Source organism: Brachycentrus maculatus, unplaced genomic scaffold (assembly GCF_059751285.1).
Source record: "Brachycentrus maculatus isolate JH-2025_06_01 unplaced genomic scaffold, ASM5975128v1 h1tg000191l, whole genome shotgun sequence".
NCBI lineage: Eukaryota > Metazoa > Arthropoda > Insecta > Trichoptera > Brachycentridae > Brachycentrus > Brachycentrus maculatus.
The window spans coordinates 192,184-219,160 of NW_028280942.1; the positions used below are offsets into that span (position 1 = coordinate 192,184).

Genomic DNA, 26,977 nt, shown 5'->3' on the forward strand with positions numbered 1-26,977 from the left:
TTTTTATTAAAATTTATAATATAATATAATAGGACTTTTGTTGGATTACTCAAAATTACCCACAATTTCCGGTTTTACAAATAAATTTATTAATACAGTGTAACAACAGTTTATTTACCAAGCTACAACGGTCGAGTGTACATTTATATGTTTGCGGATATGTGTATATTACACAAACAATAAAAGCCTTTTTCCACAATATGGTTAGCGCTTCAAATATATAATTACTTTTGGGGATATGGTTGATAAATAAACTACATTAAATATTTAATTTCACGAAGTTAAACATTACAAATCAGTGCACAAAACATAAAATAGTAAATCAAACCGTTTTTTCAAATATTTTTACGATACTTTATTCCAGTGGCCTCTCAGTATAGAGAAGGAAATCTTCCTAGACAATTGAATACAGGCAGGGATTCAACTCCCTGCCCAAGTATCCACCATTATTTCTGATCTTAATTCTAGAATCGCGGTCACAATCTCTAAAAGGATAAAGCTAAATGCGTTTAAAATGTTTTTATTTTTTATTTTTTTTATTGTTTTTATTATTTTGTTTGCAAACAAAAAAAAAAGACTTGATAATGGCAGAAACAACATAACGTGAATACGTTATGTTGTTTCTGGTATTATTCTACGTATTCGCTAGGCAATGCAGAAAAAAAACAACATTTAGGAGTTTTTAAATCAATTTTTTGAAAATCATATTTTTTAAATCATATTTTCATACGGTGTACGGAGTGCGTGGAAGTTTTCGGTAAGGGAAGGGTAATTAACTATGAGTATTTTAATGTTTTAGAATTTAGTACATAAACCCTGATGATGGCTAGGTTCTTGTCAAAACCGGTTGGATAAAGTGTAACAATAAAAAAGTGGTTAAAACAAAGTTATTTTATTTTATATAGTTTTTCAAATGTGCCACAAAGTATCTGCGAAAAACATTCAAGAAAAGAAACCATTTGCCTTTTAACTGGCAAATTATAAAAAAATATCAATTTATTTAATTTTTTATAATTTTTGCTTTATTGTTTTCATTTATTTTTTTGTCGAAATCGCCTCGAAGCGTTTAGTTTATTTCGCTTATTTATAGGTTTTGGGGAAAAAAAGACTGGCATTTTCATTTTTTTCACTAAATAAATTTTAATGAAAATTCAGGATTTTCACTCTCAAATTTCACATACAGGATTTGTTTATAATGATTCACATACAGGGTTTGTTTATAATGCTGAATCCACCGAAACACGAATCACAATAGATTAAAAAAACGTAGTATTTACCAAGTAAAATTTACGTTAAAAAATGGATTGATATTACTGTAAAGAAAAACCGAATTAAGAGGTTCTATTTTTTGCGCACTTGACTAGTCTTGCATACGTACTAGATCTTGATAGACTTGGGACGATCAGTTCAACCAGAACCTAAAATCTGGTGGTGTTAAAAGTCTACATAATCGGAGGGCATGTATGACTAGGTGTATGGATGTGAAAGAAGCGAGAAGTGTATATCAGGATAGAATATTGTGGCGTTCCGTCCGCTCTGCCTACCCCTGCCGGGAAACGGCGAGTTACTACTACTACTAGTAGTAGTAGTATAATTTAGTTTACAGTATCTAATGGCTCATTATATCTTGAGTTTATTTTTTTAAGGGTAAATATTTCAATTAATTGGTAGTATTCCTTGAATGTTTTTCGCAGATACTTTGTGGCACACTTAATAAAACTTTATAAAATAGGTTGTCATCTGGAGTTGACGTATTTGCTGCGTAATGCTCAATAAAAGCAACATTTAGGAGTTTTTTCCCTTTTTAAAATCGTATTTTTAAATCACATTTTCATATGGTGTACGGAGTGCGTGGAAGTTTTTGGTATCGTAAGGGAATGGTTATCAACTATTACATAACTATGAGTATTTCAATGTTTTAGAATGTAGTACATAAACCCTGATGATGACAAGGTTCTTGTCGAAACCAGTTGGATAAAGTATACCAATAAAAAGTGGTTAAAACAAAGTTGTTTTATTTTATAAAGTTCAATTGGTAGTATTTTAAAGAACGAAATCCATAACGCTTCTATAAATTGGTAAATGGAAAATAAAATCAATTGCGCCAGATTTTTTAGTACACTCTGTAATTAATGGGAGTACTTTAGACACTCAGGCCAGGAAAGTTTAAACAATGTCAGTCACTCATTGTTAATGCGGTCATAATGTTTTATAGTCTTCGCAATTATAATTTTGCATAATTATGAACTGGGTTACGCCTCTTCCGTGAGCTTCAAACAACATGGAACGGACACAACAAGACGGGGTGACTAGTTCAAACCGACAAACACCTCTCGTGCAAAAAGTAATCAGAAAAAGAATGATATCTTAATATCGGAGCGTCTATGTTTACGTATCTTTATTTTGATGGATTGGCTGGCTGAACACTGTAGAGATAGATGGAATAAATGGACAATAAATTGACTAACTTGGTTCTAAAGTATGAAATAATACTTGGTTAAAATATTTTTTGATATTTCAACATATATGAAGAAGGTACAAGAAGGTCTGGGCATTTACGGGGCTAACGACCGTCATAGGCTGGTTTAAGTGATCACTTTACACACGTATAACATTCATCAATGCTACCCATGATTGACAGCCACACTACTCAAAATTTAAAAAAAGACTCCTAATTGGAGATAATCCAGATTTGTGAAAGGATTTGGACACACTCAAAATGTTGTAATATTTAGTTGATCATAATACTAGAGCATAGATTACCAAACTTTTTTCTTTAAACGTCAATATTTTTCACCCCCAATATTTTAAAATTGTATCACTAATTAGGATAAAAGTAAATATTAAGCGAATCTATGCGTATTGTTTTTTTTTATATTCACCAATATATTGATGTAACATTTGCATTCATATGTTTACACAAAAAAAGTTTGAATGTAAAATAATTAAGAAATAATTTATAATTTTTTTTTAAATTTAATTAATATTACAATTAAATCGGAATGTTGTTCACCTATGATCAGTTGGAGTACGCTATATTCTTTACAAATTTCTCCATTGAAGGCGTCATCATCAACCAAACTTTTCAATCTATCAAATTAAAACTAGCATACGAAAGGAATCCGATAGTGAATATATATTTGTATATCTTTTAAAAATAATGCAATGTATATAAGTAGATGTTCAATAATGCGTATAAAGTGATCACTTAAGCCAGCCAAATGCTAAGTAATTTGCCCACGGATCTCAGACCTCCATCTTCTTCTGCATAAATCGACAGATACTCTATCACAAGTTGAGACAATCTAATAAAAATGTTGTGATATAATTCAGATGGGGGAAAAATAATGGCTTGAAGTCGAACGTAACGGTCTGACACGTAAACCATCAATTGATGATCACGATAAAAAAATGAACTACGTACTTTTAATAAGCAAAACGCGACAGAAATTGTAGCAAGCAGGTTGACTTATAAATATATTATCGATTGACATAACACCATAATTGCAACAACATTGTTGCAAGTTGCATGATGCCCGTGAAGGCATGCAGGTACAGTCATCAAAAGTGTGATATCAAAAGGAAAATATTATTTCTTGAATGTTTTTCGCAGATACTTTGTGGCACATTTTATAAACTTTATAAAATGAAATAACTTTGTTTTGACCACTTTTTTATTATAAGTACACTTTAACCAACCGGTTTTGACAAGAACCTTGTCATCGTCAGGGGTTATTTAATTGTAAAACATTAAAATACTCATAGTTAATTACATTCCCTTACCAAAAACTTCCACACACTCCGTACACCATATGAAAATATGATTTAAAAAATATGATTTAAAAGTGTGAATAAAAAACTCCTAAATGCTATTTTTATTGTGCATTAAACCGGTTGGTTAAAGTGTACTAATAATAAAAAAATTGGTTACAACAAAGTTGTTTAATTTTAAAAAGAAAATTTTTTTTTTTTTCAATTATTGAAAAATAGCCTATCTTTACCTCCTTCCCTAATCACCTTTCTTTTACATGCCTTATCATCATCAATTTGTAATTTTCATAAATATTTAAAAAGCAGTTGCTTCATTAATACAGCAATAAATTGTAACTTTATCTTCAAGCACCATCTACCCTCTGATTGCAAACAGCTATCTACATATATAAGGTATCAAACGTTTTGACCAATATCACTAGTTTTTGGTTGTTTGGAAAATATTGCTTCTTAGCAATAAGCCCGCCAATGTCCTATTTTTCTGTACACAAAGTTAGAATAAATAAATAATTGCACCAGTGATCAATAAGAATTTATACCATTAATTCTATTTTCAACATTTTGAGTGTGTCCAAATACTTGTTCACAAAATCTGGATTATCTCCAATTACAGGAGTTATTTTCATATTATTTTTTGACATCTCATCAAAGATGAAGAAGAATACGGAAGTATGGGCATTTACGGGGCTGACGACCGTCATAGGCTGGTTTAAGTGATCACTTTACACACGTGTAACATTCACCAATTCTACCCATTATTGACAACCACACTACTCAAATTCTTTGAGTAGTGTGGTTGTCAATAAAATGTTGTAAATAAATTATCTGGTCAAATTATAAGCTTAATAATAAAAATGAAAATGGTATTTTCTGGCGTTTCTCATGTGTGTGATTATAATCCAGGAATCGGATCTCACATACTAATATAAGAGTTTCTGCTTAATAAAAAAAGCTTCTTTACATCTCACCAATAGATGTCTCTAGTGAAGTTCTAGTGATCCAAGAACAAGGTTTCTACATTGGTTCAAATATATAGAACTTCTAAGAATTTGAGTAGTGTGGTTGTCAATAATGGGTAGAATTGATGAATGTTACACGTGTGTAAAGTGATCACTTAAACCAGCCTATGACGGTCGTAAGCCCCGTAAATGCCCAGACTTCCATATTCTTCTTCATCTTTGATGAGATGTCAAAAAATAATAATTCTATTTTCAACACATATTACTTATAGAATGTAGAAAAACCAAAAAGGCAGCGTGGAGCAGGAACAGTATTTAATAATTTCCATATTTTAACAAAGATGAAGAAGAATATAAAAGTATTAGTATTTACAGGGTTTATAACCTGACATAAGCTGATTAAGTTCATATCATGTATAAATTGTAACAAAACACATAGGGCGGCTTGGTGGGTACCCGAAAAACATCATAATTATTTGCATACATGAATATTTGTATGCATATGGATTCATTTAAAAAAAACTTGTATAATACCACTAAATGAGTAATTTTTTAAAATAAATAAATAAGATAGATAAATAAGTAGATAAAAACATCTGTACATTTCGAAACTATTCGTGTGTAATGAAAGTTTTTTTTTAATTTCAACATGTCATTCTACAAAGTTAATGTTGAATCAATAAAAAATATGTGTTTGGATGTATATATTTTTTAACAAATAAATGAGTTTCTGAAAAAAGAAATGTAATTTTTAATGAATACGAGTACATCGGTGTCATATTATTCTTAATAAAACGTGCCGTTTGTTTTAAGGTGTTTTGTCTTTAATTCAATGCAATTTTCTTGAAGTTCAACACGAATACAATGAAGCTAATAGCCAGTGACTGTAATAGCCGCCTGTGAATAAATAATGAGGGAAATCTCGTAAATATGTGTAAACTGTAAACGATTTCAAAAGAAATACGTACTTTTGCACGCCATAAAACGTACTTGTACGCTTTTAATGCATATTCATGTCGAGAGTGACTTCAGTATTGATTTGTCTCCATCCTCCAGAAATATCGCTAATGGGAAAACTCTACAATACGCACAAAAGGGATTCATTCCTACTTTGGGCATATTGCCAGGAAGAACGAGTCACGGGATGCTGGCAACGGGAACAAGGGGAGGATAGTATCGTACAAGATGGACTGACCAAATAATTGTGTTAACGGTATACTCATTTAACGCCGTCTTTAACTTGAAAAAAGACGAGGAGAAATGGAGGCGAATTGTATATTTATTGCGGGATATCTTTGAAACTACGATCTGAGCACTGAGGAAGATAATTTAAACATTGAGCAAAAAGAAGGGATACAGTGATGCTACACAGCCACGCATTTATTTCGTTTGATGCGCTGTGTGACGGTGAAGCTAGCTGTACTGAATGAAATACATCTCTGCTCTACTGACAACTATCTCCAATTTCAGATTAGGTTGTTCTGTCACCCAGTCGGTAGAACCAACCTGATAATGGTAATGCAGATCGGAAGGGCAGCATCCCTGCTCAACGGTATCTCCTTACATGTCGACCTCTTCCATAGGGAGACTTCAAGAAAATACTCATCCTCTACTAGTAAAATTCTCGGTTATGTCACAAGCTCATAATAATTATGTTTATTTATGTGTTTGGCTGTGTCGGGTTGTGATCCCTTGGTTAGTGTCTTGAGTCAGAGTTTATGGGTTCGAGCACATTCTACCACAATTTCATACATATTTTTAACTATGAGCCACTTAGGCTCACACAAATTCAACTGTTTTTGTAAATAATAAAAACAAAAATATTTTTCTTTAAAAAAAAGAAGCAATTCATGTAAAATAATGTGCATAAAAAAACAGTAAATAAATGAATATGATGAAAAAAAATATGTTGATATATCGATAAATTTTTATTATACAATTTACATCAAACTATTATAAAACAAGAAACTCAATTCAAAGAGTATGAGTGAATCTTTGTAATGGCGATGTAACAAAAAAACATTTTATTACAATATTTTTTCTTATCTCGATCTAGACTCCATTAATACAATGCAGTACGCCATGTACCATTAGTGCGTGTAAGGGATAGAAGAAAATATTTTATAATTTATTTATTGATGTTAAGAAATGTCGTTTTAAGTTCTAAAATTATTTCAAATTTTACATTGCCCTTGGGGTGATATATTTCACTAGCGCTATGTGAATTTTCCAATAAATATATCAATGACGGGAAAATTGGTACGATTCTCATCTATTTATTGATTTATCGTTTAATTTGTAGAACTCTATAATTTATATTTTAAATATTAATGGTTGTTCAAAGTTGTTTATTTTAATTTAAAAAAAAACACAATTATTAAAAATATATATTAACATTTCACCATATAGTAACTAACAAGAATTTTTATTTTTTAATTCTATTTTTAAAACAAATAAAATATACAACTTTGTAGCCCTCAAATATCAGTATTAGATATTTACAATACAATTTTCATTTTGTATTCAAATATATTATATAGGAGTGTATAGTTTGTTGAAATTCAATAAACATAAAACAACAAAACACCAGATTTTATTTTGAGCAAGAAACAATTTCAGATACGCTTTTATTTTGATTTTTTAATTTATTACATTCCCCATTTTCGGCTTATACAGGTAAGTTTGACATATTTGTTTTAAAACAGTCTTGATGAATATTTCAGGAAACACAAATAAGCGATCGATAATCTGATTTCGTAAATCTTTACCGGGTAACATGCAACCTTAATTGCATATTGCACTCAAATCCCGAAAATTAATGCTTCAAAGCACGTTACACGTATGTATATGTACCGACCTATATACTCGTATGTTCCTTGTTAGTTACACATGGACTCTACATGTGTAATGTGTATGGTGTCTGCATACAATATTAGGTATGAACCTACGTAGTGAAGTCCTGCCTAAATTTGAAAATGTGCCACGTCCAAATTTGAGAAAAAAGGAATTTATCACATTAATTTTTTGATATCTCATCAAAGATGAAGAATAATATGGAAGTCTGGGCATTTACGGGGCTGACGATCGTCAAAGGCTAGTTTAAGTGATCAATTCACCAATTCTACCCATTATTGACAACCACACTGCTCAAATTCTTGTTCAAAGTGTTAAAGTTCTATATATAAACCAATTTTGGAACAAGGTTGTTGAATCACTAAAACTATACTAGAGACATTTATTAGTGAGATGAAAAGAAGCTTTTTATTGAGCAGAAACTCTTTTATTAGTATGTAAGGCCCGAATCCTGGATCATAATCACATCAATCAAACGCCAAAAGGCGTTTCTCATAAAAATTGAGGAACATATTTTTGAATTTTACAACAACAACAACAAAAACTGGACAGTGAAATGAACAACTCTTCGAGGACAAGGGATAAGAAGAAAAATAAGTAGGCATAGAAACGAGAAAAAATCAAGGTCATTACTGGAAGGTAAACATTAATTAAAAAACTATAAACAATGATTCTTTAGAGTACAACACCGAAAAAATGGAGCCTAATGTAAAAAACGAAATGTTCAACATTTTAGGTATTTTCAAATCCTTGTTCACAAATCTGGGTTTCTCCCCTTAGGAGTTATTTTCTCAAATCAACCATAGATACTGCCGCGAACTCAAAAACGAAGTAACATAAGATTTATGATATACTGTCTGAATGAGTTTGTGGTTGAGTTGAGGTTTATGAGCAGTGTGGTTGTCAATCACGGTTAGAATGGTCGATGATAAAAGTGATTACTTAACTTGCCTTTGATAGGTCGTTAGCTCTGTAAATACTAAGATTTCCATCATCGCTATCATCTATGCTAAAATTTCAAAAAATGTAGGTAATAAACGATCTTATCTCTTTTTATATTTTTTTATATTTTTTAATAACTTTGGACTTGACTCCTTTTCGATCTGTAGTTACGATTTGCGCCGTACTGTAATGTATACAGTGACCATGACCTTACGTAAAGCAGGCGTAAATACCTACCACATCTGTTTGTATTGCAGTGCCGAGTGTGTGCGAGTGGAATATTTCCTATACGTATTGTCTACTGTCGGTGGTGTGAGACCGTATTGACCCTTTGCGACCTTGTGTACATTCATATTCAAATAAATTCTCGTACATTTGAGGCTTGCGGTAGCGTAGAATAGCGCCAAAATCTTGATATACGAGGGAAGTCGTGAGTCTGTTTCCTATCCAGCCGGATAAAAGATATACCGAAGTTTCTCACTGGAATATCTGTTTCTGAATACTTTAGATATTTTTATGCATACAAAAAAACAGTCTTTAAAAAGGTGCAAAAAACATGATTTTTTAAAAAACATGTGAGGACACATGAATCCTATTTACAATGTGTATTCACCACGTGACTATGTCATCCCACAAGAGAGACAACTATGAGGGACAAGAAAGTGGAAAATGAATTACGAATGATGATTACACAAACCAAGAAAAAAATTGTTTTAAAAACAAAGAAAAATTTTTTTTAAAGTAAGTAATCAGAGCTTCAACAATTTTTTGTGGATAATGTAATAAGTAATGTAGAGTTATTTTTCGTGAATTGCATAGTGATTCGCTTGCTTTGCTGTTGAATATGACGTCTAGGGTTTGATCACCAATTGGGCAACATAACGAGAGTTTATTAATAATAAAATACAATAATTCTAATCCCATCTTACATATTTACTTTTTATACTATTCATTTATTCAATAATACCTACATATTCGCTCCTTATGAGGAGCATATGAAGTCCATACACTTGTAATTTCATAAAAACCACAAAACACGAAATTAAATAATCACAATCATGATAAAAATCAATTATATAACTAAAAAAAAATTAGCAATAAACAATACATGAGTCCCTCTCCAAGCACAAAATCTTAGTCTCTTTATTGGAGAGAACAGCGTTACCAATTTTTAGATTATTAAATGTAGAAATGTCTAGCAAATTAATCAAATATAAAGTAACTTCATAAAATAAAAATAATAATTAATAATAATTATTATTTATTTATGTATTTTATTCCCGGTACGCGATCATGAAGGGGTTAAAGTAGAATAATGTATATAGCGAATGCATTGTACACTTGAATCTATAATACAACGAGGGTGAATCAAAATTTTAACTCCATAAGAAAATTTGGAAGCCTAAGGTGAAAAAAGTACTGATTAAAATATTGTCAAGAAAAAAATCAATGTTTATCGTTATAATGACGAGATTATGTGAAATTTTCGGAATAAAACTTTAGAACCCATTAAGAAAAAACTTGGAAAATCCATATCTGAAGTAGAAAAAAAATTAAAATGTTTTAATCGTGTAAATTTGTAAAAACACTCACTTCAAAATAAGGAGGTCCAAAAGATAAAAGGGGCCAAATATGAAGGGGGGCTAAAATAGGTGGAGGGCCAAAAGAAAAGGGGGCCAAAATGGGTAGGGTACGAATAAACAAGGATAACTCTCATCTTATATCTTTATTTTAAAAATAAACATATATTTTTAAAACATTGCCTGATATCACATGATTGATGACCAGTAATTAAATAAAACTAATTCTCCTATTTCAACCACTTTTATTTTTGGTACTTTATTTCTAACCTGTTTCGACAGCCAGCTTGTCATCTTTAAGGATGGATATGTACCTGAAGATGACAAGGTGCTTGTCTAAACCGGTTGGCAAAAAGGTACCAAAAATAAAAGCGGCTAAATTCAGTTTTATTTTACTTTTACAACTCGATTTATTAAGTTCTTTGTTTTCTTCAAAAATGCCCCTAGAAAGAACCCAATCAATATTTCATAAATAAACGCAAATTTAGTCTAAAATAAACCTTCTCATCGCCCGCCTATACTACCGTTCAGCCTGTATATGGGCACAAACTAGCAAGGCTTCTAATAGCTTGTGCAATGTGGCATCGGTGTATCAGATACTCGTATATTGTATCAGAGTGGGGTGACCACCGATGACGCGCAGGACGTCCTAGTGAACAAACTAATGAATGTCATTGATACGTATTCAATGAAAAACCTGAAACAATTGTCACCTTTTTTAATAATTTGTCGTTTTTTATTCATGTAAGGAAATGTACCACATTTTGAGTGTAAATACTTGTTCACAAATCTGGATTATTACCAATCATAGGAGTTATTTTTCATATTATTTTATGACATCTCATCAATAGATGTCTCTAGTGAAGTTCTAGTGATTCAAGAACAGTGTTTCGAAATTGGTTCATACACATAATCGTTTATAGAACTTCCAAGAATTTGAGTATTAAGGATGTCAATAATGGGTAGAATTGGTGAATGTTACACGTGTGTAAAGTGATCACTTAAAAAAGCCTATGACAGACGTCAGCCCTGTAAATGCCCAGGGTTCCATGTTCTTCTTCATCTTTCGTGAGATTTTAAAAAAATTATAAAAAAATGTACTTTATTTATTTTTAATTTAAAAACTGTTAAACCGATAAAACAGAGTGCGATAGAGAAAAATATAGATAGCGACGTCACTTAAGTTTTTCGAGAAGCACTTGACAACTTAAAGTGTCTTTTCTTTGTTTTACAAAGCAACACGAGTATTTAACTTATATCGTGTACTCAAAACATGAGAATTAAAGTAAAATATCAATATAAATGTGTGACAAAATTTCTGAACGTGTAGCTTACGAAGAGATATTGTTACTTACGGTATAAATCTGAATATTTATAAAAACAAGATAAATAAATAAATGAAAAATAATAAAATAAAATAAATTATTAAATGTGGTTATATATAGATCAAAGAGTCCTCATTTCGTTCTTAAAATCCGTTGGTGAAAGCAAATACAGCCAAATATGTTTTTTTTTTAAATAGTAACAAAAAAGTTTTATCCGCCTGCGTAGTGAAATTAATGGATAGGTTAGGTTAGTTAAGTAACCGGAGACTTATTGTTACGATTAAACTAACTAACCATCAAACTGCTGCCCCTCAGGGGTAGGCAATGAGAATAGAACGCCAAACCACTTTCGTCTTTGCAAACAATCTTTGTATCTTCTTAATCCATGCATACATACCCGCCGATAATTCCGACTTTTGATACGATCACTTTCGACTTCTTGACATACTTGAACGTGTCAAGTTTTTCACTTACTTCCTCTGTTCCTATTTCCAACTACATTCTCTTCATAAATTCGTTTTGCTATTCTTTCTTCACTTATTCGATTCACATGTCCAAACCATCTCACTACACCTTTCTTAATTGTATTGATAATGATTATCCTCACCCTTGCATTCTTTCTTTATTTCTACGTTCGAACATCCACCATACACCGTTTAGCTGAATAGTCGTCTGAGGGATCGCATTTTAACTGTAATCAGTCAATATTCTTTTTTTTACCAACCCATGCTTATATTATTTTTTGACATCTCAACATACATGATGAAGAATGTGGAGGGTTGGACATTTACGGGGCTTACGGGCTGGTTTAAGTGATCACTGACATACGTGTAACATTCACCAATTCTACCCGTGATTTACAACCATACTACTCAAACTCTTGGAACTTGAAATGCATAAATATACACATTTTTTTTATTTATGCAAATGTCAAATCGCAATAATTTTATATTAATTTTAATGACCTGATGATGGAATGATTTTCCAAAACCAGTAGTCACAAATAAGTGTTTGAAAAAATTGGTATTACACAAAGTTAACAATGGACAGGAAAGAAAGTGTTTCAAAACATAGTGCTTGAATTCACTAAAATTTCACTAGAGACATCTATGGTGAGATAAAGAAGCTTTTTACTGAGCAGAAACGCTTTCATATTATTCTTCATCTATGTTGAAATTATACGAAAAATGACTCCTAATTGGAAATAATACAGATTTGTGAACAAGTATTCGGACACACTCAAAATATTGTAACTCCATGCTCGACTTCCGTAGGTACATTAGAGATAAAAAAAAATCTGGCCTTAAGTATTGTTTATTAACACACAATCTGAGGGCGGATTTGCGCTCATAATAGAGATCAACTTCCCTGACAAGAAGTGATAACATTTAACCATACTGTATACATCGATATAAAATAAAAAGATGCCGCAAAAGTCATGCGTAAAAATAATTTACACGCAATTTACGATGAGTCGAGTGAAAAGGTAAAATTACCCTTCCCGCCGAACACCACCAGTCGAGTGAAACGGTAAAATTACCCTTCCCTTCCCTTCCCTTCCTTATATAAAAATAAAATAAAACCCTTACCGCACCCCAATGGTGCATAGGGCACTGCGTCATATAAACGCAGTGTTATCTCGATCGTTTACACATGAAGGAAAGGTGATCAGCCCTCCACTTCAGGTACCAGTCCAGTGTAATATTGAATAAATATTAATGTGAAAAAATCCCTTATATTTATTAAACCCCCCTGGGAATCGAACCCGGGACCTCCAGAACGGTAGCCGAGCATGCTGACCATTACACTACGGAGGCGAACAAAAATCCCGCAGATAGTGTTAATTAAACTGTATTTGATTTTGAATGTATCACACCCATTCCATGGTGTTTTTATGTCTCAGGTAAGGTGAGATATTTTATAAAATATTTTAATCCAGTTCTTACTACCATTGACAACAGATAATCAGTATTCCGAACCCTTGCCCGCTTCCAATAAGGACGAGTAATTTGTTTTAAATAACCCTAGGGATAATATCCTGCCGCCAAGATTGATGAACTTTAACAAACAGTTCCTTTTAAGGATCGCGCACGATTGTAAATATATCCTATCAATTTATCGTGCCAATTTCATTTCGATAACTGATTACGTAAATTAATAATGCAATACGTACTTCGATGTTGTGGAAGGAAATCATCTCAGAATTCTCAAACTAATTATTTTGATTAGTTTGAGAATTGGTTCTGATTACACAGTTAAAAAATAAATCATTACTTCTACCACTACTACTGATCTTTATCCGAACCTATTGGCGCATAGGGTACTGCATAAATTTATGCGATGTGAATGAATTAGATCGTGTATTATATGAAGGCTAGGTCCTTAAGTCCTGCGCTTCAATCAGTGAATCAACAGTGAAATTAAACTTCTTTTTTATTATTAATAAATACTTGAAAGTGTTCAGGTTAGGAGTCGTAACAATCGGCAAGTATGTATGAGGAGATGTATGAACGTGGAAGAGGCGAAGAATGTTTGCAAAGACAGAGTGGTGTGGCGTTCTATTATCTCTGGCTACCCCTGCGGGGAAGCGGCGTGATGGTTAGTTAGTTAGCTAGTTTTTTTTATTATTAACTGGAGAAGAGTCATTGTTTCGACGAGGGTCACACCTCTCAGTAATGAGGAATTGAATGATGGGGAAGAAGATTATTAAGTATTTATTTTACTTCATATTTATTTTGACCACCCTGGGAATCGAACCTGGAACCTTCAGCATAGTAGCCAAAAGTAACAAGTCTGGCTACCAACAAAATAAATAGTTAATAAATAAATATAACAAATAAAAAACTGACAAGAAAATGCAAATTCGTAATACCTATTTATTGAGATAGTTTATATTGTAAAACCCTTTACGGTGCTGAATTTTTAAGGGCTGTATGTAAAATATATATATATATATATATATATATATATATATATATATATATATATATATATATATATATATATATATATATATATATATATATATATATATATATATATATATATATATATATATATATATATATATATATATATATATATATATATATATATATATATATATATATATATATATATATATATATATATATATATATATATATATATATATATATATATATATATATATATATATATATATATATATATATATATATATATATATATATATATATATATATATATATATATATATATATATATATATATATATATATATATATATATATATATATATATAGCCCGTAAAAGTTCAGAGGTGATCAATAGAGCTGATAATTTGTCTACAGCTCTCGTCCGTACTTGGAAGGATAGAAAAGAACTGACGGCTGACAGAAGAGCCTAGATTCAGTTTAAGGACTCTATATGATCCATATGATATGGATAATGAATAAATGAATAAATATTTTTTAATGTAAATAAAAATGGGGACATACGTAAGTCCCAAGATCAATTTATGAACTTCAAAACAAATATTTTTACATTTTTTTTTATTTTATGCAGAAATTATGTAACTAATATTGAGGTATCTATTTTTATTGAATAGTTTGTCAAACGAATTTACAATGTTACTATTGAACTCATGAGACGAAAAAAATATTTCCAACATAGACAGATACGTAAACGTTTTAACGATAATTTAAAGTACATCTTAATGTCATTTGAACAAGTTACGGATGTAGCCCTAGTTAGCTGGGCCACTCTGGTTCCACGTCTGGCGGCCGTCGGTGGATAAAAACTTTAAAGTCAAATAAACCAAAGCTTCATGTAAAAAAACAACGCTACCATGCACTACCCTGTCAAGTAAAAGCTAAGTAAAGTGAAACAAGTTCGTCCAAAGAAAGGGTCCGAAAGTGCAAGGACCTACAACCTGAGGACGACGAGAGCTGACTACAACAGTCTACAAGAGGATGAGTTGGGATGGAGCCAGAAAGAAGAAAATTGTCAGTTGAACAAGTTTTATAATAAACAACATGTTCTAGTGGTTAAGATTATGAAAGATGTATGCATTTATTTAAAAATAATTTAAAAAATTACTAAATAAAAAACAATGTAATAAACGTAAAACATCTAACCCTTTCATGTATAAAAAAAAATGTTTATGATTTGGATTTACATACATTAAAAACATATCGCATTTGCTGGAATTATTTAAGCAATTCACAATTCGCTTTTTGTAATACTAGTAAATATTTATTAAAGCAAGGCACATTGCTAATTTTATAAAATCGCATGCAAATAAAACTAATAATTCACAAATTAACGCAGTTATCGTATATATTCCTGTAAAACTATAATAATCTGTGTCTTCTTTTAAATGATTTAAATGAAAATCTTAATTCTGTCTGACTTAGTACGAGGACCCTTGTCAAAAAGTGCAATAAAAAAATGTACATTGTGCAAAATAAAATAAATATATGCTCGAACTACATTTTATTTTATCATTTTAATATATTTTATGAAATCATGAAATGAAAATGATTAATTAATTTTTAAAAAGGCTAAAAACGAATTAAAAATCTTAATGATACTTATTTTCCACGTAGTAAATGTCGATGAAACGTAAGATATAAATTAAATCTCCAAAGCAATGTTAACGAAAATATACATTGGACGATTAAAAGAGGAATATTAATTCGAGAAATGATTTGAGAATAATCTCTAAAATATTTAAAAAATCATCTCATTAATTTATGATAAGGATTATCGATACTATTAATTTTTGAACTATTTTTAACCATTTTATCACACCTTTCTTAAGAAAGGTGTGTTGAAATGGTTTGGGCATGTGACTCGAATGAGTGAAGAAAGAATAGTCAAACAAATTTATCACGCGAATGTAGGAGCAGAGGAAGACCTATGAAAACTTGACATGACCAATAAAACTGGTCAGGTCAGGAGTCTGAATAATCAACGGGTGTGTATGAGGAGATGCATGAATGTGTTTGCAATGAGAGATTGGTGTGGCATTCTATTCTCTCTGCATACCCCTGCAGAAAGCAACGCGATGGTTAGTTATTTAGCTGGTCATTTGTTGTTTTCTCTTTATATGTATTAAAAATTGAATATTAAAAATATATTTAACGATTACTTTAAGTTTGCATTTCGCTCAATCCTTTCAAGAACGTCATAAATCAAAAATCGTCGATTTTCAGTTGTGCATGTTTTCGGAAAGCCCAGAAAATGTACCATATCCCATCAAAAGCGGCATATTTTTAACTTAATATTTACCAGCTACAGGGCAGAAAGTGTTGTTTTTGTATTTTAAACAAAGGGTTTGTATTGTTTGATTATTTTTTAAAATAAACTAAATATTTTTCAAACGGAGAAAAACCTTTCAGGTTTTACCTAAAAAGATGTGTTGCACAGTAAAAAGTTCAATAAGTGGCTTGATATTTATTTTTAATACATTGTATTATATTTTTAAACTTTAAAAACGATCTCCTGAAAAATCAAGTTATTTGATTCATGACGTTGTTGAAAGGAGTGAGCAATTTATGTTCTAATATAAGGATCGAAGATGGTAAAGGGTTAATGTCAGCTTTTTGAAAAATATGATTTGTTTGGAGACAGTACAGGAGATAGCAGTCGAATGGTCAGGAAGTGCAGTGGCTTCGGTCTGATAACAATAGTTTAGCCTTGACACTATTTTACGAGTATCCATGAAAATGGAAAAACTTTATATCTTCAAACCACACCACACGACATCCGCAAATTCACGACGCTTGCAAAACTTGTCTATGATAACTTTATTTCTTAGTGAAGAAAAGTGAAGAATTTAAGTAGCTGCTTTTCAGTGAAAATGGAAAACATCACTTTAAATTAAAAACATACAATTTTTTACATTTTGACGTCTCAAAACAGATGAAAAAACATCTTAAAACAGGTGAGAAAAGAATAAAACAAATTTATGAGGCGAATATAATTGGAAAAAGGAGCAGGGGAAGACCGAGAAAAACATGGCACGATCAGGTATGCCAAATACTTAAAAGCGGTCAGGTTAGGAGTCGTAATAATCGGCGGGTATGTATGAGGAGATGCATGAACGTGGAAGAGGCGAAGAATGTTTGCGTAGACAGAGTGGTGTGGCGTTCTATTTTCTCTGCCTACCCCTTCGGGGAAGCGGCGTGATGGTTAATTAGTTAGTTAAAACAGATGAAAAATAATACGAAAGTCTGGATATTTACAGGGCTTATAACCTGTCATAGATTGGTTTAGTCATCACTTTATTACGTGTGAAATTCACAATTCTACCCATGATTGACAACTGCACTGTTCAAAATTTGGGAATTATTTATTTTGATTTTATTTAATTGATCGGCGGTCACTTTGTAGTAATAACTATTCATGTCAAAATCTCAAAAAACATTTTTTTAAATTAAATGATTTTTTCATCATAAGAAAAGCATTGAAATCTTCGTAAATATTGTAGGTTACGTTCAATATTTTTTACACGCGTTTTTTTTTTTTTTTTTAAATGATGCGGAATGCATCGAAACACGTGTCATAATAGGATTTTTAAAAATATTGGTATTTACTAAGTAAAACTTAAGTAAAAAATAAAATGCTATATCCTTTTTTGATCTCGAAAATCGCCATATCTATCATGGATTACAACTCTATAAAATAAATTATCCATTTGAGAACTTGACTACCATGTTTTGAGTCAACAACGCCACGTTTGATCGCAGTTAATACCTAAGGATATTTTCGCGGCTCTTAAATCATTTGTCGATCCTTCGAGCTCGGTAATAGTAGCGGGAGATCCTTTAAGCGCAGATAACTGGACCTAAGTAATGGGTATCAGAAACCGCGTCAATGGATCCTGAAATGATTTATTGCGGACCAAAGATTATCAAACTGTGAGTGTAACAATAACAAACAATCTAAAGATGATATTAAAATTGAAGCCAATTAAATATAATGGAACCTCTATATAATGAATCTCAATGACTCTTTTGAGAATTCGGTTTATCGAGTAATTATTTTTTGTTGTATTGGTGTTTATATGTCAAAAAATCCGATATATAGAGGTTCACTCTCTTATTTATTGTAAATTGATTTTCATTAACTTTGTGGAATAACGTGATGAATTAAATAAAATAAGATGATAAGACACTTGTATAAGATCACTTTTTTTAGTTAATTTTTTTTAGTTACATAAAGAGATACAAATGTTTATATTTTTATCTGTTGATGAGAACATCTATAGATTTCGAAACTAGTTCTGTTTATATGAATAAACTAAAACATAGATATACTAATTTCAAAGTAGAAAAGGTAATGAACTAATATTATATTATTTTGTAACATATCATCAAAGATGAAGAAGAATATGGAAGTCTGGGCATTTACGGGGCTGACGACCGTCATAGGCTGGTTTAAGTGATCACTTTACACACGTGTAACATTCACCAATTCTACCCATTATTGACAACCACACTACTCAAATTCTTGGAAGTTCTATGAATATGAACCAATTTAGAAACCTTGTTCTTGTATCACTAGAACTTCACTAGAGACATCTATTGGTGAGATGTAAAGAAGCTTTATTAAGCAGAAACTCTTATTTTAGTATGTGAGGTCCAAATCCTGGACTATAATCACACACATGAGAAACGCCAGAAAATACGATTTTCATTTTTATTATTTAGCTTATAATTCTTCTTCATCTTTGATGAGATGTTAAAAAATAATATGAAAATAACTCCTGTAATTGGAAATAATCAAGATTTTGTGAACAAGTATTTGGACACACTCAAATGTTGTAACTAATATTATAATTTTTTACTGTAAAACGCATTTTAAGAAACTGGGCTTTTTCATAGTTTTTTTTCTCAACCAATATTTTCAATTTTACAGATAAACGATGAGTTTGTTTACTTGTATGTATTAAAATAAGACTGCATCGATGCGATGCATAGCCCTGGTACATACTAGTGCGGATAAGGATTTTAAGAATATTAAAGTTTGAAATCACTCAGTTATAATAATAAATAAGTTTTCGAATTGAAATTGACGTATGGAGGATTTCAATCCCTAGTTTATTTTACCTCAATTATTATGTACCACGTTTTTCGTTACTTCTGTAGAATAAAGCGATCGTCAGTTTATTATTTTTCGACGGTCATTACTGGTGATAGATGCAATCATTTTCATTTTTACTGTCTCAAATTGCGTCGTATAAAATATTTTGTTATATCGTTAAGTTGTATGTGTGGTACGAGGTATAATGACGATTTTCTGCCATCGTAAAAGTAAGTTCCGTTTATATTTAGCGTAGCGTTCGCTCGAAATAATTGCATACCCGACTCGAACAATTCTGGTTTATAACGAAACGAATTCATGTTATAAAATAATATAAAGTCCGAGAAAGAAAATGTTTTTTTTTCAAACTTTAGCTTACCAGTGCAGCTTACCGCATTAGACTACCATGCTGGGAGTCTTAGGATCGATTCCAAGGGGATTTTAAATAAATAAAAGTGTTTTTTTACTCTGGTATTTAACATTGATATTGGTATCGTAATCTGGGGTTTTAAAGACACTTGGAAATTCTAGAAGCTGGGTGGGTACCCTTTAAGATGGCTCATCCTGTTTTTTCTGTAGGGGTGTATTCCTTCCCTTAGCAAGGAGATGGCGTGTGACAGAGTGACTTGAAGACGTCTCTTGTTGGCTTTATGCTCCACTTAGCGAAGACTATTTAATCCTTTTAGTGACTTTAAGTCTGTTTTCGTTAAGCCGTAACATTTTTAATTTTTTGTGTAAATATTCCAAAGATATTATGAAGACTTACCAAGTATATCCTGCGTGGTATTATTTTTTTTTAATTAAGCATTTTTAAAAAAATTACCGCTTCACGAGCATTAAGAAATGAAATATGTCCTATCTATTTTCTTAATTTCCATTTAACCACACTTAGGAAATGAAAATTAATGAAAATCATCTCAATTATATTTCATTAACTATAGATATATTTAAAATTTAATGTTAAAATATCATATTTATTCATATCGTAAATATTCATAATTTAAAAAAATATATAATTTGACTGATATTTTCATATAATTTTATGTACGAGTAAAAACGATTTGAAGGTATGATTTAAAATATTACGTTTCGATTCCTTTCAATGACTTATAGTCACCATCGCAACTCTTTGTTTATTGGCGGTATTTTCAAAGGAGATCATGAAATTCTTTGATGTTATTTTTTTCGCGATACTTATCATTCTGAATACCATCATTTACTTGTCGTTAAACCAAAATATTTCACAATTTATAAAAATAAAACAAATGGGAAATCGACGAAGAACTCCCATATCAAGAAACCCGAGTATCCTTCAGCCATAGATTCCCAAACTTATTTGACCCGAAGCCTATTTTTCGACGTCAATATTTTTCATCGCCCCCCATTGGAAAAGTATATCTCTATTTGTACAACAATACTTAGCATTTAGCGTATCTATGTTCTGCTTTATGTTCAACAATATATTAATAAATAATTTTAAAGTGACTTTATAAGGAATAAAAGAAATTGAAATATTTGTGTACAAAAAAAAACATTAATATTTCCCTCATAAAAAGGGAATATTGATGTCTGGTCATTTTCGTAGCTTACAGCCTGTAATAGTCATATTTATTTTAATTGAAAAATCAAACACAGATTTTTTGAGTCTACTAAGTTGTATTTTATTGTAAAAAACTAACAATAAATTAATTGTTTCGCCTAGTTATGGCATTTTCAAACGAATATGTAACAATATTCAATATATTTTATGTGTTTTTTTACAATTAAATACAACTTATTACACTCCAAAAATCTGTTATTGATTTAACAATTGATACATAAATTAAAATGGAGTTTACAAATTAAACGCCAAATCAATAAATAATGTCATATTTATGTATGCATATATTTAATATAAATAATAAAACCCTTATCCGCACCCCAATGGTGCATAGAGCACTGTATCATATAAACGCAGTGTTATCTTGATCGTTTACACATGAAGGAAAGGTGATCAGCCCTCCGCTTCAGGTACCAGTCCATGGTAATATTGAATAAATATTACGGTGAAAAAATCACTTATATTTATTTTACTCCCCTTGGGAATCGAACCCGGGACCTCCAGAACGGTAGCCGAGCGTGCTGACCATTACACTACGGAGGCGGACGACGATATCTATGTGGTTTTCTTATTTAAGTACCCACATCTAAAAAGAGGGTTAGTGCAGCTATTTTTATATACCGTTACACGGAATATATTTCAAGAAAAAAGTATTATAATTGATTTAAATATTTAATCTAAAAACCATTAAAAACATGTTATTTTATCAACAATTCTTATTGCTGATTTGGCTTCTCACATGTCCAGCGAATTTTCCCGAATCCAGAATTGCCCACCAAGATTTCTTAATCGCCCAGTTGTGAGCATTATTGCCCAGTTTGGGAACTCATGATCTACTCGATTAATACACGATTAATAAAATAATTATTGTCTAATCATAAAACGATCAAGTTTCTAAGAATTTAGGGTATAAATGATACAAATGTTCCCTTAATTTTAGGAAAAACGAGTAAAAACATCATTGTAAATGGGAAATTAACTACGGGAAGGGACCAATTTTCAAGGTCTTTTTACAGTGATTTTCAGAATCAAGGGAATCAGAAAATATTGATAATATAAATCTGATAATGATAAATGGATTGAGAATACGTTTTCTTATGCCTTTCGTATTTTTTTACGAAAGAAGAAAAACAATATCTACTCACATATGAAAGAATACCGCCAATATTGCATGTATGCTCAAAAATATGGAAATATGGTTTTCGTTAATGAGCAGAATGGTGAACGTTAAACAGCTGTATGAAGTGATCGCTTGAGCCAGCTAGACTTAAGACAGGTCGTAAGTCCTGGGATACTCAGATATCCACATTCTTTCGTTTAAAAACGATAAATGCCTTATCTCAAGTTGTCGTATTTTTAAACCTTTCAATTTAGGTAAAATCAAAACTTTGAAAAATAAAACACCGGTGAAAATAATAAATTATTTGATTTTGTTTTATGAGAATTGGTTACTAATATGTTAGTGGCATTTGAAGCAATATGAGTACAACATAAATTTGTAGGTATTTACATATGTATCATAAAATGCTATAACACATGTCTACATATGTCAGGAGCGTGCGTGTTTCATAAGACTGATTATTTGCAGCCTTCTATTTATTTATTTACAAATAATTACGAAAGAAACTTTTACAAACGTCACTCTCAATAAGGTTTCTCATAAACGCCTATCAAAACTGTCCGCGCTAATATAAATTATAATTATAGCAATAGAATCTAGCTTGCAAACCCACTTTTTGTGAACTTCGTTGTCTACAAGCCTCCACGGGAGATTACTAAGGTTTTAAAGTACGGAGGATGACTATATTGAATACAAAAGTAGTGCGAAATTTGCACATATCATTAAAATCCCAGGTGTTCTAAAAATTTTAGCAAACATATTAACGCAATTATGTTTTTTATAGGCTTTAAAAACAGCAAGTATAAAATATTCATGAACAGGTTAAAATAAACATTTTGAAAATAAATACTATTCAATTCTCCATTCATCTGTATATAATACCTGAAATAAAAAGCTAATCAAATATTACAACAGCTAATTTCATATTTTACTTACCAGGCGCTTCATTATCTTAATGATAACATAGTAAACGCATTTTTTTTATTTACAGGCTATCAAATGATAAACCGCAAATATAAAATATAAATGAACAAGTCGCTCACTCCTTTCAACAACGTCATATATCAAAAATCGTCAATTTTCAGTTGTGCATGTTTTTGGAATGCCCAGAAAATGTACTATATCCCAGCAAAAGTGGCATATTTATATCTTAATATTTACTCGCTACAGGGCAAAAATAGTAGTTATTGCATTTTGAAGAAAAGGCATTGTTTAATTATTTTTTTAAATATACTAAATATTTTAGAATGGAGAAAAAACATTCACGTTTTACCTAAAAAGATCTATTGCACAGTAAAAAGTTCAATAAGTGGCTTGATATTTATTTTTAATACATTGTATTATATTTTTAATCGTTAAAAACGATCTCTTGAAAAATCAAGTCTTTTGATATATGACGTTGTTGAAAAGAGTGAGCGAAGTTTGTAAACATTTTGAAAATGATAATTAATTCAATATCCTCTGGTCTGCTAATATCTGAAATAAAAACACAAATCAAACAATTAAAGCTGCTAATTATAATTTCACTTACCCAAGCACTGGTCCAGCGATGATCCTGAAGAGAGTTGTCTCCTGAACTCTCGTACCCTGTTAATTTTCGCCATCGCTTGACACTTTATTTTATACATATTTTTATTTTGCAAATTAGCGCATTTTCTACCGACACAATAACACAGCATCGCTTCCATTAAGAAATGGATACACTTGAAAAATTGCCGAACACTATTTATTTTTATTTTTATTTTTATTTTACCACTTTGGCAGCACTGACGATCTTTTTTACGAACACACTTTTTTGCAACATGCCCGTTTATTAGCACTTGTGCAGCTGCGTCAAACACACACTTGCACAATATATTATTGAGTATTATGTTGGGTTTGTATTACATTCATTCGTTTAATAATTTAATTTAAATAGTTTAAAATTAGGATTTTTATGTTGCTTTATACATTCAGTAATTTTCTTGTTTCAGTTGAAACCTAAACAAAGTTTTATTTTAACTTTAAACAAGGATACACAAATAATACTTTAAATTAATACTAAACGATAAGACACAACTTGAGAGCCGTCGTGAATTGATTAAAATCACTTTTATCTATTATTTTGTCTTGTCACTCGTCTACCCCATATAAAATTTCGTCCGTTTCATTTAATACGCCCCGTTGATTCTTAATCTATGGGACCAATAAAATAAAATAAAAAATTTAATTAATTTAATTCTTGCTCATAATAAAACGTGGTACCAATATTTTTTAACCAAATTAAAGTTTCATCGATGCATAAAAAGGTAAGAAAACATTATTGAAAACGTGCTGAATATATAAAAAACTAGTTTTATACATTTTAATGTATAAAACTTTTGTAACATCGCATCGTCCATTTTGTAACGAGATTGAATAAGGAAGTTATGTTATAATAAAAAAAAATAACTAGCATTCTTAAAAATCAAAAAAAAACATTTTTTTGGAAAGGTGTTTAGAACGTTAAATACATATTTGGAGTTAAAAAAATTACGAAAGTTTACGAGCCTTCCTGATACACATTATTTAAAAATGTATCAACTATAAATGGCTTCAACCATAGATGGCTCCAGAGAACTCACACATAATACGTCACGAGAATTATGATATTTAAAAGAAATGAGTTGCGTGACTGTCAATCATGTATACTTTGATTGGTTCGGCAGTTACTTTGTGGTAATATCTATCTATTTTTAATTCAAGTTTTACTTGGTAAGTTTTACCACCGCTTCAACGTCTAAAATTTAGACTCAGCTTCACATACAGAGTTTTAAAAAGATAATACGGAATCTATCAAAATACGTGTCACACTAGATTTAAGATAACTTTTATTAAAAATATATTTTAAGCACTTAAGATCAGAGTAAGAGGACAAAATAAGCTAAATCCTGATGCATAATTAAAATCCGAATTTATAAAACAATATTTATGAAAAATAAAAATACATATAATTCATATTTGAAGCACTAACTTTGTGATTTTACATTGCATAATTAAATTATAACTACGTTTTTAATTTACTATAAATTTATAGTGATTTTAAAACAAAGTTACATTTTAATTATAAAAATACATAGTTTGGCTAAAAGCATTTTGTTCGGTTCTAAAATAAAGGTACCATCGTTTTATCGTTATTTTGTTGAATAAATATATTTCCTCAATAAATTAAGTATATTTAAATGTATTTCAATAATAATAATATGAAAATATAACTTTTTAAATATTTTGTAACGGCTATGATGTTCGCTTAATTGATTGTTTGGAATGATGAGCAAAAAACATTTTATGAAACATGGTTATTGAAATGTATAAATATTACAATTATTGCGAAATGATGCTTCGACATATCCAAAAAGGTTTATAAAACATCATATTTAACTAATTTATAAAAAGCGCAAAAAAATTCTCAAAAAATATTTATAAATGGATGTAAATTGAGAAACCCTGATTTGGTTCGCTCTATATGCTCCCAAAATGTGAGGAAAATTCCCTCTTATAGAAACTGTTCAGGGTTTCTCAATTATTCGAATTAAAAAAAAACAATACCATGAACCCTTATCATCCTTATCAAGTTTAAATGCGTTTACCTCAAAAAAATTTTTTTCATTTTAATATATTTTTTTTTTTACTAATATATTTAATATTTATAGAACTATACTTTACCCACTATATTTAAAATTGAACTTAATTAAAAATCTTTCTGGATATGTCTCGAAAGTGATTTTACCTCCAAAATGGTTGTAGTGGACGTTATGTGTGAACTAGAAAATAAAAAAAATATATGTATAACAATGTCAGATAAAATAAAAGCTATGGCATGCAATAAAAAAAATAACGTGAAAAGAAGCCGCATAAATAAATAAAAAAACATTAAAAAAAGAAGCTTGAATACATTTACAAAAATGTACGCAAAGAAAAGACTGAAAGAGTCATGATTTTAAAACTGAATGAATCGTAAGTGGACCAAATCTAGCATATGTGACAAAAACTTTGGTCACACTAAAAATATAGTAAAATGTGTTAAGTCTCAAATCTAATATTATCAAATTAGAATAAAATGAGGATAAGATTTTTCTAATTCTCCTTAATTCTATTGTTACTATTTGAAATATCAATAAAACTTAAAATTGAATATTATTAATTTAAATGGTGCAATTTTGGTGAATAATATTCTGCAAGTATTATAATAAATTAAGGTTAAATTATTTATTCGCCGTTTAATTTGTAGAACTCCAAAATTAATTTTGTAAATTTTGAAATAAAACACCGATTTTTAAGGTCTACTTAATTAACAATTTTTTCAATAAATATTTATATAAAAAATACAAAATTCGTGACAATTGTTTCACCTTGTTGGGGCATTATCAGTAGTTTGACAATACCCTTACATGGGATTTAAGATATTTTTATTCTTGTATTTTTTTAAAGAAAGTATACAAGTTAGACCCTAAAAACCAGTGTTTAATTTTACTATTTAAAAAAAAGTTAAATTATTTAAGAATACGTATTGTAAAATGCTGATCATACAGTTTTAGCACAGAGGGCTTTTGTGCATTAAAAAAAGTTAATTACTATGTAATATATTACAATATAGTGACTAAAATTTAGTCACTTTATGAAATTAATTTTTAGTGCGTAAATGCTGTTAATTGCGTGCCAAATTTAGAAATGTTAAAGATAAATTTTATATACAAAAGTTTTATCAAGCACAAACTAAGTTAACAGAAAAAAAAATT

At 30.2% G+C, this 26,977-nt stretch overlaps 1 protein-coding gene across 1 annotated transcript in view; it reads right to left on the bottom strand.

The window, feature by feature from the left end:
* The window catches only part of LOC148307725 (uncharacterized), a 163,593-nt gene that overhangs the window by 124,703 nt on the left and 11,913 nt on the right, over positions 1 to 26,977 (bottom strand). Inside the window, exons 4-5 of the mRNA XM_088262919.1 lie at positions 25,969 to 26,002; positions 23,752 to 24,395 (exon numbers count right to left, since the gene is read on the bottom strand). Coding sequence (XP_088119045.1) covers positions 24,333 to 24,395; positions 25,969 to 26,002 — 97 coding nt within the window. The 3' untranslated portion in view covers positions 23,752 to 24,332. The remainder of the gene's footprint in view (positions 1 to 23,751; positions 24,396 to 25,968; positions 26,003 to 26,977) is intronic.